Source organism: Barbatula barbatula (assembly GCF_947034865.1).
Source record: "Barbatula barbatula genome assembly, chromosome: 17".
NCBI classification, from domain to species: Eukaryota; Metazoa; Chordata; class Actinopteri; order Cypriniformes; family Nemacheilidae; genus Barbatula; species Barbatula barbatula.
The window spans coordinates 13,469,586-13,480,646 of NC_136780.1; the positions used below are offsets into that span (position 1 = coordinate 13,469,586).

At 41.2% G+C, this 11,061-nt stretch overlaps 3 protein-coding genes across 4 annotated transcripts; 2 read left to right on the top strand and 1 right to left on the bottom strand.

Annotated features, from left to right (window-relative positions):
- Positions 1 to 1,448: 1,448 nt before the first annotated feature.
- Positions 1,449 to 4,750, top strand: ttll9 (tubulin tyrosine ligase-like family, member 9). Its single transcript, XM_079478156.1, has 13 exons — positions 1,449 to 1,483; positions 1,623 to 1,715; positions 1,798 to 1,909; positions 2,021 to 2,206; positions 2,308 to 2,376; positions 2,494 to 2,584; positions 2,665 to 2,705; positions 2,834 to 2,921; positions 3,035 to 3,093; positions 3,206 to 3,402; positions 3,768 to 3,881; positions 3,959 to 4,080; positions 4,221 to 4,750. The coding sequence occupies exons 3-13, from the start codon at positions 1,865 to 1,867 to the stop codon at positions 4,298 to 4,300; spliced, it is 1,092 nt and encodes a 363-aa protein (XP_079334282.1). The 5' UTR covers positions 1,449 to 1,483; positions 1,623 to 1,715; positions 1,798 to 1,864; the 3' UTR covers positions 4,301 to 4,750.
- A 560-nt stretch (positions 4,751 to 5,310) lies between these two features.
- Positions 5,311 to 9,231, bottom strand: fam217ba (family with sequence similarity 217 member Ba). Its single transcript, XM_079478157.1, has 5 exons — positions 8,859 to 9,231; positions 8,554 to 8,757; positions 8,372 to 8,471; positions 8,230 to 8,288; positions 5,311 to 7,703 (listed from the first exon to the last, which is right to left on the bottom strand). The coding sequence occupies exons 2-5, from the start codon at positions 8,658 to 8,660 to the stop codon at positions 6,344 to 6,346; spliced, it is 1,626 nt and encodes a 541-aa protein (XP_079334283.1). The 5' UTR covers positions 8,661 to 8,757; positions 8,859 to 9,231; the 3' UTR covers positions 5,311 to 6,343.
- On the top strand, positions 9,135 to 11,052 carry ppp1r3da (protein phosphatase 1, regulatory subunit 3Da). Of its 2 annotated transcripts, none has more exons than XM_079478159.1 (2): positions 9,135 to 9,397; positions 9,689 to 11,052. In XM_079478159.1, the coding sequence occupies exon 2, from the start codon at positions 9,739 to 9,741 to the stop codon at positions 10,642 to 10,644; it is 906 nt and encodes a 301-aa protein (XP_079334285.1). In that variant the 5' UTR covers positions 9,135 to 9,397; positions 9,689 to 9,738; the 3' UTR covers positions 10,645 to 11,052. The 2 variants fall into 2 exon arrangements, with proteins under 2 accessions (XP_079334285.1, XP_079334284.1); XM_079478158.1 differs by having other exon boundaries at positions 9,146 to 9,419.
- Positions 11,053 to 11,061: the final 9 nt, after the last annotated feature.

Consider the following 11,061-nt stretch of genomic DNA (forward strand, 5'->3'; position numbering starts at 1 on the left):
GATAACACAACAAATGTTTAAACCGAGAAACTTTGCGCTTTTATCCACTAAATTAAAATGTAATGCCTGCTACAGGTGTTAAAAGAGTTGGGAAGGTGGCATGTTTTCACCATGGTGTAGCATCTCCTTTTCGACGTCTGGGCATTGACGCTATGAGTTGCTGGAGTTTTGGTGTTGGTATTTGGTCCCATTCTTTCCTTATATAGGTTTCCAGCTGCTGAAGAGTTCGTGGTCGTCTTTGACATATTTTTCGTTTAATGATGTGCCAAATGTTCTCTATTGGTGAAAGATCTTGACTACAGGCAGGCCAATTCAGTTCCCGGACTGTTCTACAACGAAGCCATGCTGTTGCAATAGCTGCAGTATGTGGTTTTGCATTGTCCTGCTGAAGTATACAAGGCCTTCCCTGAAATAGACGTCGTTTCGAGGGAAGCATATGTTGCTCTAAAACCTTTATATAGCGTTCACAGAGCCTTCCGAAACATGCAAGAAGCCCATTCCGTATGCACTTCTGCCCCCCCCCCCCCATACCATCAGAGATGCTGGCTTTTGAACTGAACGCTGATAGCACGCTGGAAGGTCTCCCTCCTCTTTAGCCCGGAGGACACGGCTTCCGTGATTTCCAACAAGAATGTCAAATTTGGACTCGTCTGACCATAGAACACTATTCCACTTTAAAATAGTCCATTTTAAATGAGCCTTGGCCTACAGGACACAACGGCGCTTCTGGACCATGTTCACATATGGCTTCCTTTTTGCATGATAGAGCTGATGGGACGGCGGATTGTGTTTACCGACAGTGGTTTCTGGAAGTATTCCTGGGCCCGTTTAGGAATGTCATTGACACAATCATGCCGATGAGTTATACAGTGTCGTCTAAGGGCCCGAAGACCACGGGCATCCAGTAAAGGTCTCCGGTTTCTCAGAATCTTTTGATGATGTTATGCACTGTAGATGATGAGATTTGCAAAGCCTTTGCAATTTGACGTTGACGAACATTGTTTTTAAACAGCAGTCTATCACAGATTGGAGAGCCCATCTTTACTTCTGAGGGACTCTGCTTCTCTAAGACATCCCTTTTATAGCCAATCGCGTTACAGAACTGATATCAATTAACTGAATCTGTTCAAAACTGCTTGCTTTTTTAAACATTTTTTGCCCCCGTCCCAACTTTTTTGAGACCTGTAGCAGGCATTACATTTTAAATGAGCTAATTTGGTAGATAAAAGCGTAAAATGTCTCATTTTAAACATTTGCTATGTTATCTATGTTCTAGTGTGAATAAAATATTGGCTCATGTCATTTGAAATTCCTTTAGATTTTATTTTATTCCGATTTAAAAAACGTCTCAACTTTTCCGGAATCCGGGTTGTAGTTAATAAATGTCTTCTGCGTTATAGTGACAAACTTACATCAAATTGCAATAAACTTACTCTACTCAGCAGACACCTGCACATAAAGGTTACCAGAAGAAAAAGGAGGGGTAAGTCTATTACATGTATACGGTAACGGTGTATCTACAATAACCTGTTTTGTTTTCCACCCATTAAAACGGAAGATAGGTGACAAAATAATATACTGGATAAATCTGAAGGCACAATGTGACTTCATTTTGATCTTAGGGAGGGGAGGAGCTGTATAAGGTACAGATGTGGTCTGACCAACACCATCCAGGACGTCCTTAACCACAGGCCAGGCTGGGTAGAGGTTAAAGAGTGAGTGATGTCCAGCATTCTCCTTGTACCCTGTTTGTAAACCCTTGTATAATGCATTTGTGTGGCTGATTCATCTATACAGCGATGGCGAATGGGACTTTAACTGGTGTGATGTTGGCTGGCTCAGAGAAAACTTTGATCACTTTTACATGGGGGAACACATGCGAATATGTCACTTCCGCAACCACTATGAGGTCAGTCTTGCAGCCTACCTAAAGAATGACCTGAAAGTAATGAATGTATCATAATATAGACACGTTACTATTTCCCACCTGTAAATGATGTTATTGTGCTGCATTTTACAGTTGACCCGTAAGAACCTGATGGTGAAGAACCTAAAGAGGTACAGGAAAACTCTGGAGCGGGAGTCAGGCCGTTCGGAGGCGAGCAAATGTGACTTTTTCCCCCGCACATTTGAACTGCCAAGTGAATATCACATCTTTGTAGAAGAGTTCAAGAGAAACCCAGGGAGCACGTGGATCATGAAGCCAGTTGGTGTCCAAAAACTGCTATTAAGTGTTATTTAAACAAGTACCTTGTGCACTGTACTGACAAATATGTGATGCATTGTTACACTATCTCCCAAAAACAGGTGGCACGATCACAAGGGAAAGGCATTTTCCTCTTTCAAAAACTTAAAGATATCACAGATTGGAGGAAGGTAATATACATTTCTTAATCTTAAAGAAATTTTTCATTATTTGCTTTTTGGAAAACAAAAGGAGATTTGTTTGTTTCTTCGCGCAGCTATGGCATGCTCATTCCGTTGTTTTTCTAGGACGGGACCCGATCTGAAGAACAAAAAGATGAAGCTCAAGTTGAGAGCTATGTTGCTCAGCGTTACATAGAGAACCCGTACCTTGTTGCTGGTATATAGGATGTTTGATTTTTATTTGATTAAACCCGAACTTTACAATCATAAATGAATCATATTTACCACTATTACCAGGAAGAAAATTTGACCTGAGAGTCTATGTTCTTGTAACATCAGTAAGTAAGCTATTTTATATTTTATTCATTTTATTGCTTTTTTACCCATAAAACTCCTGTGTGCGCTATATAAAGCTAATAGTGATGCAGAATTTACATATGACGGCAGCGAAACACATATTTTTCAGTATGTTCCTCTGAAGGCCTGGCTTTACCGTGAGGGTTTTGCACGATTTTCCATCACTAGATTCTCTCTCAGCAGTATCGACGATCAATGTATCTTTTGCATATATTTCTGGATTACACATATACACTGTTTCTTACCATGTTTTATTGTATGAGAACAACCATGGAATTTGCTTGTTTTTCCCTTATACTTAATATCTCAGATGTACATCTCACCAATGTTGCTGTGCAAAAAACAGCTCCTGATTATGACCCTGAGAAGGTATGTAGAAGGAACAGTACATACTGTTTTGTTTATTAAAACTTGAACAAAAACGGGTAATCTCTCTCTCTCTCTCTATATATATATATATATATATCTTCCTTATTTTTAGGGTTGCAAGTGGCAAATGCATCAGTTGCGGCGGTATCTGACAGCTACACATGGTTTGGACACAGTGCAGACTCTGTTTAAAGAAATTGACAACATATTTATACGCAGTCTGCTTAGTGTACAGAAGACAATCATCAATGACAAACACTGTTTTGAGTTGTACGGATACGACATATTACTGGACCAGGATCTAAAGCCGTAAGTCACTAGTTTGTGTTCTAGTATCTAGTAAAATATGTAGATTGATGAGTGCAGATCTGTGTTGAACTTTTGTTGACTCAGACATTTTATGGCCAAAAGCTCCCTTTGCTGTAAGTTGAGCAATAAAATGTATCAACACAAATATTTTTGAAATAGCACATCCTATTGATTTACATCCATTGAGCATATGGTGTAATGTATTTTTGAAAACAAAAAGTAATTTCTGGCTGCCAAGCAAGATCAATTGGCAAACTATAATCTGTTGCCTGTAAGTACATTTCACATTCCAAGTACATGTGGATGTAGGAATATCATGCATTTCTGAAAACAGGAGTATTTCATGCGAGTTGGTTATCGTGCAGGTGGCTGATTGAAGTAAACGCCTCACCCTCCCTAACAGCCAGCAGTCAGGAGGACTTTGACTTGAAATACAGACTGCTGGAAGACACCCTGCACGTTGTAGACATGGAGGGCCGGTAAGATTCGGCAAAATGATATAATACAAGCAAACACAACTGAGTCCTCTTGGACACTTTTGTCAAAAACACTTTAGTCTGACAGGCAAGGAGAAGAGGATCGGAGGATATGACCTGATGTGGAATGATGGACCTGTCTACAAAGATGATGCCCTGGAGGCTCTGGGGGGTTCTTCCCTTATAGCAAATACACACCTTGGTAAGTGTTTGAGATTTGGGCCTAAAAAAAATTATTAATGGAGATTTGTGCTGTTTTGACATCAGAAACAGGACACAAAGTTTGCCCTAAAATGGCAGCATTTGATTCATATTTTAAATCACTTGATTTGTTTTATACAGGCTGTGTGAATGACCGTGAAAAGCAACTTCAGCTGATTTTAAAGCCTTTCCCAGGACAGAAGAAGCTCTGGCGGATCTAAGGGTGGGGCCAGAAGGGCACTGGCCCCAGTTGAAATCTTATTGGCCCCAGAAGTGCCCCTGTCCTATCAGCCCCTCTATGGCCTACACCTGCGCGTTTTGATAGATCGGATCACAAGTGAATGAATGAATGAATGAGGCATTTATATAGCGCTTTATGCATTTTCCTGTACGAGGGAGGTCTCTCCATAACCAGTGTGCATCATCAACTTACATTCACATTTGGCAGACGCTTTTATTCAAAGCATTGTACTATACATCTGTTTCCATGTATGTTCCCCTGCGATCAAACTTATGAACCAAATAGTTCAGCGACGAATAATAGTGTCTGACACTCAAAACACTAAAGTATTTTGTCATACCAAAAGTTTTTGAAGTATATATGTTATGTTGGCTTACTTACTGACCAATACTCATCTCTGTTTATCATTAATAAACCTGCATCATTCTCCAACTCATCTCCAGTGGGTTTTTTTCGGAAATCTGGTAGTGCCAGCAGCAATTGAAAAACCCCTGCTTTTAAAAAATCTTTGATCGGCCACTGAGAAGACATGTCAACATGTCTGTGAAAACTTCTGAAAAAAACATAAGTGTTTAAATATGGATTTAGAGTGCATATATTATTATTTGAATACATAGATTTACATTGTACACACTATGTCTTTGTTTAGTTTTATAACAAGAAAACAGTTGAATGAGAAAACAACTATTGGTAACCCTTTACAATGCATTAGCTAACATTAACTAACAATGAACAATACTTACAGCATTTACTAATACATTATTAAAATCAAATGTGTCTGTTGACATTAGTTAATGCACCACGAACTTGCACGAATAACTGTATTGACATAAACTAACATTGACAAGGATTAACAAAATGCTGAAAAACGTAATTGTTCATTGCTATCCAATGTTAGCTAATGCATTTACTAATATTAACCAATAGCACCTTATTGTAAAGTGTTACCCAACTATTATTATTGCCTAAATAAATTCTGTAGACATATACTGATGGTGTAATGAAAACTGTTTATTTGTATTTCATAAAAATAGCTGCATTAAACTCTACCAAAATAAAAGCACGATTTGACAAAGAGCAAAAGTTCATATTCTGGATTTGTTTTGCCTTATAACGGAACAATACAAAATGAAATGATGCTGCATACATCTAATATAGAAATGCAGAGCCATGTATGGCTTTACTCTGCATCAGCCAGCTTTCAAGTGCAATATTAGACTATATAATCCCAAAACCCACTAACATAATTGTTCCTTTAAAAACAAAACATGCCAATTGATAGTCGATTTAATAACCTGAAAAGTTCTCAAATAAATAAGTATACAAACACAGACAACCTCAGGGCTTATCCTGGGCTCAGGTCCAGCTCCATCAACAAAAACTTACCATAAGCCATCCAAATATCACAATTTCACCACATCTAAAACATATATAACCCTTTGTTATATGTTCAAAAACTAAAAACAAAATATTACACGGAACATTCTAGTCTTATGGTAAAAGTAAACAAAGGGCAAACCATAGTGATAAATAGCAATATAAATAACAAGATGTCCCTGCGAATAACACATTACAAAAATACACACAGCCATTACAAAACAATCAATATTTATCTTAAAAATATACATTCTTTAACCAATAGTGCTTGGTTGTCAAACGTCACAAATTGACATTCTCTGCCATCAAAACGAAAGATGTGTCCACGCATACATGGTTTAAGTATGCCTTCATTTAACGAACTGCTAATTTTACACAGGATTTGTGCGTAAGTTAAGGTAGACTTCTTGCAAGTATTTAAACATACAAAATAAATATTTTTAAAGAAATCGACTTCCTATTTGAAAACAATAAAAGCCATGATTTCTAAGAAGAGACACATTTTCCTTATTTATATTATTTAACAAATAACTACAATAATTGGAGTAATGTTGGCATGATCTGTTCTTACAGTATGAGATATTGTAATATTTTGAGGCTGTTGCAAATGCAAAACCAAACAATCCTGAAAATGACAAAGCGCTTACTACTTTGCATACTGAGCATGTTTAATTTTGCCAGTATTTTTGGCAGGTGTGGATTTAGCATTACAGCTGTCAGCCACAGTTCTTTTAGCTCTTATTCGTAGTTCCCCTGTTTCGGCTCTCTGCCCATCTCTATCGCCTCTTTTCAGCGGACCACCACCATCGCATTTAACAGCGCCAGCGACCCGCTTGTCAGCACTCCCGCATTTCACTCCCAAGGCCTGATCTTTCCGTCTATCCGTCTCGTTCGACCTCCCGGTCTTTCCTTTTCCACTTGTAGGATGGGATTTGCCTGGATTAAGTTCCTGGGACGCTCGGCGCACATTTCCCGCAGCCTGCATGTGCTTCTGGTGGACTCTTGTGGCTTGAGGACTAAGCAGGTGCTGGTTTTTGGATGTGTTGGGGTTTTCGGAGGCGTAGGCCCTGCTTTCGCTGCTGCTCCTCTTTTGGGCATTGGCCGGCGGGGCTCTCCGTTCAAGAAGAGGACTGAGACGGGAGTGTCCCTGATATGCGTATGCGGAGCAGCTCCCCTTGCACAGCGGGTAGCGGATGTGGCAGTGAGGGCAGACGGGGCGAGAGAGTTGAGAGAGCGATGGGCTGCCGGTGGAGGAGACGAGGGTCAAAGGAAATGCACGCTGACCCTGTGGAAGGCTTTTCGGGGAGCTGAGACGTGTCGGAGGGGCGGTGTGAGGCCTGGGGCGGTTTGCACTGGGAGCCTGCCCTCTTGCACGGATTAAGGGAACGTTGTGCCGTCCGCTCTCGGTCTGAATGGTTCGTATCTGGTGCCATTCCAGCTGCAGGAGGCGTTCCAGATTCTTCTCTAGCTGCCCTACAGGTTTGGGCCTTGGAGCCCGTTTGCCTTCTGTGTTGAGGAAGATGGCGAGCTGCCTCAGGCTCCACGTGTTAAACGGAGGTGGCAGGAAGTCCGGGTAGCAGTAGCTGTCGTCATCATCATCATCATCATTCTCCAACATCGTTGGTCCGGGAATGTGGGGATGCAGGTCCATGGTGTTGATCACCTCCGCACGGAGGTTGAGCTGAGGTGGAGTGCAGGGGGAAGGCAGGACAGGGAGCCTCTCGGAGTCAGACAGGTCACTTGCGCTGTCTGTGTCGTCCTCCTTGTGTTCCATGAGGCGGAGGGCTTCCAGGTGCGAAACTTGTTTTTGCAGGGAAATCGAATGAAGTACTGGCTGAGGAGCCAAGGGCAGTGAGAGAGCACGCTTGCTTTTCTCTAAGGACACATGGCTCTTGACCAGCTCACTACAGCAGTGAGACTCAAGCTGTATCTTCTGCCTCTCTTGTCTACGCTCTGTGCATGAGAGTTTGGGACGGGGGGGCTTCATGTCAACCTCGGCCTGTGTGCTACAACAAGAATGTTTTTTATATTGCGTCAAATGTCGTGACATGTGATATTTTATAAATATATTATTACATGACGTTTGATTTTGATTGCTCAGTCACAAGATTATTAAATGGGGTTTTTTGGTATAATTAATCTCAACACAATTAGTGAACTGTAATATTACGATGATTTGTTTTCAAAGTGACCACTTCATATTTTGTCACGGGTCTATAGATAAAAAAATTGCGTTTTTGGCTATGTGTGTCACATTTGGATGTATAGCCATGTTCAATAACGTGCACCCATTTAGGGTGGTGATATTTGGAAGAATGTTAGTAAACAAACAGATCTCATCCCCCATATACTGCCGGAGTAGGGAAAATACATACTATGGAAGTCAACGGGAGATGAAATCCGTCCGGTTACTGACATTCTTCCAAATATCTTTCTTTGTGTTTAGCAGAAACAAGAAATGTGTACAGGTTTGGAACAATCTGAGGATTTCCATATTTTCATTTTTGGGCAAAATATCCATTTAAAACTCACCCACGCAAAGTACCAGTAGTTGGACTCTTAGCTTTCTTTGGTTTGATTCCATTTTGGACCTTTTAAAAGACCATGGGAACATATTTAAATTGTTGCCAACATGAATCTATAAACAGAAATATGATGTATATGAGAAACTTACAGTTTCGGCTTTAGGCGGAGGATCCTTCTCCTGTCCCCTTGTCACAATTTTCTTAACGGGCTTTTTATTCTGGTTCACGTTTCCTCCTCGGTTATTATTGCTGCGAATAAAGCATCATTGCTCAGAAACGTTTTCTGCCATTTCTGTATTTCTCAATGCAACTTTGCTCTATTCAAACATACCTGACAACAATCCCAGTGTTTTCTGCATTTTTCATTCTAAACTTCTCCTTGCCTGGCAGCCTCTTTAGTGTCGCAGACGCAGTCCGTTCCTGCATGATGGATCCCATCGTAATAACAAATACTACGTACTGGAGGAAGATCGCAGTTGCGATCTTATCAAATGTCCCATTTGTGAGCGAGCAGACGCACAGCTTAAGAACACAGCTGCAAAAACAAAGCGAAACGACACTTCATATATTATTATAGTTCGCATGCAAGTCGAACGCAACAACTTATTAAAGCGCGTCAGATAACCCGTTTCTTACCGTTGACGTTTAACGCGGACAGCTATCACCTTTGCGTCTTGGTTATGAAATCCCCAACATCGTGCAATATGCGAAATTCGCTGAAATCGTTGTTACTACGCATCACTTCAACTGCTCGTTCAGTGTTGTTTACCTGCTGCTTTGTATGTCGCGTCACTCTCGTCGTGATCCTCGACAGGCATGATGGGAATTGAAGTTTACAACGAAGCGCGTGCCAAAAGCGCCCTGTTTTCGTTTATATCATATATAAAACGTGTTACTATACGTAATAGGCTTAGGTCGTGTGTACGTGACCGCTGACGTGACAGTTCTACGCAAAGTCAACACCGTTGGATCACAGCCACAGACAGCATTTCCCGTGCACAGCTGACACGTTGGCCACGCCCCCTGCGTTTGTCACGCTCTCTTTCCAGCTTTGCGCAGTTTGCATGAAATGCATCTTAGTTGATCACGTACTTCACCTCTGCATGGATTTATTGCATGCCACCATTGCGAAGCACTTGCATTAACATCGAAGGATCTACAAATGCGTCTTGAAGGTAAACACGACGGATTTTACTGGTGAGACAATGCAACACGAACTTAAAGTTATTTTTGAGTTATGCAAAGCGGCTCGGTGCTGTTTCGAAAGAGTTAGATGCAGTTTTACTTAAAAATTGTTAATCAATCCATCTGAAATGTATGTGTTAAGGAAAGCTGGTAAATCTGTCGTGTTTCCACAGCTGCACACTGTGACCCATGGCAGACGTGCACGTTGTTTTTCGTGGAATTTACCTGGAATATATATATATATATATATATATATAACGTCGATTGTTTCTCTTTCTAAGGTCTCTCGACCTGAGTTTGTCTGCATAAGGTTCACAGCAAAGAAGTAAACATGGCCTGGTCTATGGGATGTTGCCAAAACGACACACCTCCTGAAGAGATGAATGCCGACCTATTTTTTGCCAGGGTATCAGGTGACTCAAAAAAAAGTTCCACATTGAATTTGCAGGGCATGTGCTTCTCAAAAACAGACTGGGAGAAAAGACCTGTGAAAATCCGTCCGCCGAGCCCAAGGACCTCTCCAAGGCAATCTGCGGGCCACAGCCTGTCGTGTGAATCCCCGACCAAATCCATCATCCAGAGACGGAGTCAGTCTCTCCCGTCTCCATCAGAGAGGAGGAGGCTGAGTCGCAGAGCGAATGTTCGATTTGTGGACTCCTTGGGATTGGATTTGGCAAATGTCAAGGTCTTCAAAAGGGGAGAAGACCCGTTCGTCCCCGAGCACGTTCTCTTCCGGCTTTTAATGAATGCCGAATTAAGCTCAAGTAAGAGGCTGGAGATAGCTCTACCATATTTGCAACCAATGTTCCCTGTGCAACCAGGTGACTCCTCCAACTTCGTCGAACATCTCCGTGGACAAAAAGTGTGTTTGGAGCGGGTTTTGTGCTACGAGCCCGGCATCATAGGGATCGTTCAGGTGGTAAACTTGGCATATGAGAAGGAAGTGACTGTTCGCTACTCTTTCACAAACTGGAAGAGTTGCACAGAGACCAAGGCTAACTGGGTTGCGAGCAAATCCATTTCAGATGGAACTTGCTGTGATTCTTTTCGGTTTCACCTTCCAGTTCCTCCGTTCATCCTTCATCCCGGTGCAGTGCTGGAGTTTGCGATCTGTTATAAAGTCATGGGCACTCAGTTTTGGGATAACAACGATGGACAGAATTACAAATTAACCTGTCAGAGTTATAATATGCCTGTGCCAAAGGAATGTGAAGACAGCATGATACACTTTATCTAAGGGCACTGATGTTAGCATAAACTGTTTAGGGCACTGGTTTCACTTTATTTACATTATTTGTAGCCAGCAGAAGTACTGTAGGATTTTAAGGTAGTCTCTTGCTAATTCTATTCTGAGAATAACTTAAAGCCATATGAAATGACCTTTAAACACAAAGATGTAAGACTGTTAAACCAAATGTAGCACCACTGATGGGAGAAGCAAGTGACTTTACAGTATTTTTGTACATTATTTTGTGATTTATTGCACTCTTTTATCTACTTATTTCACTTTGCAGTACATTTTACATTATATTTGGCAGATTTTCATAACATTTGTAGAATAAAAGGGAATAACATGAGCTCTGATGTTGATGAAATAAATAAGGAGAAAATGTCATTTTCTGCAACGTGTTTCTCTTCACTGCGCAGCTGCAAG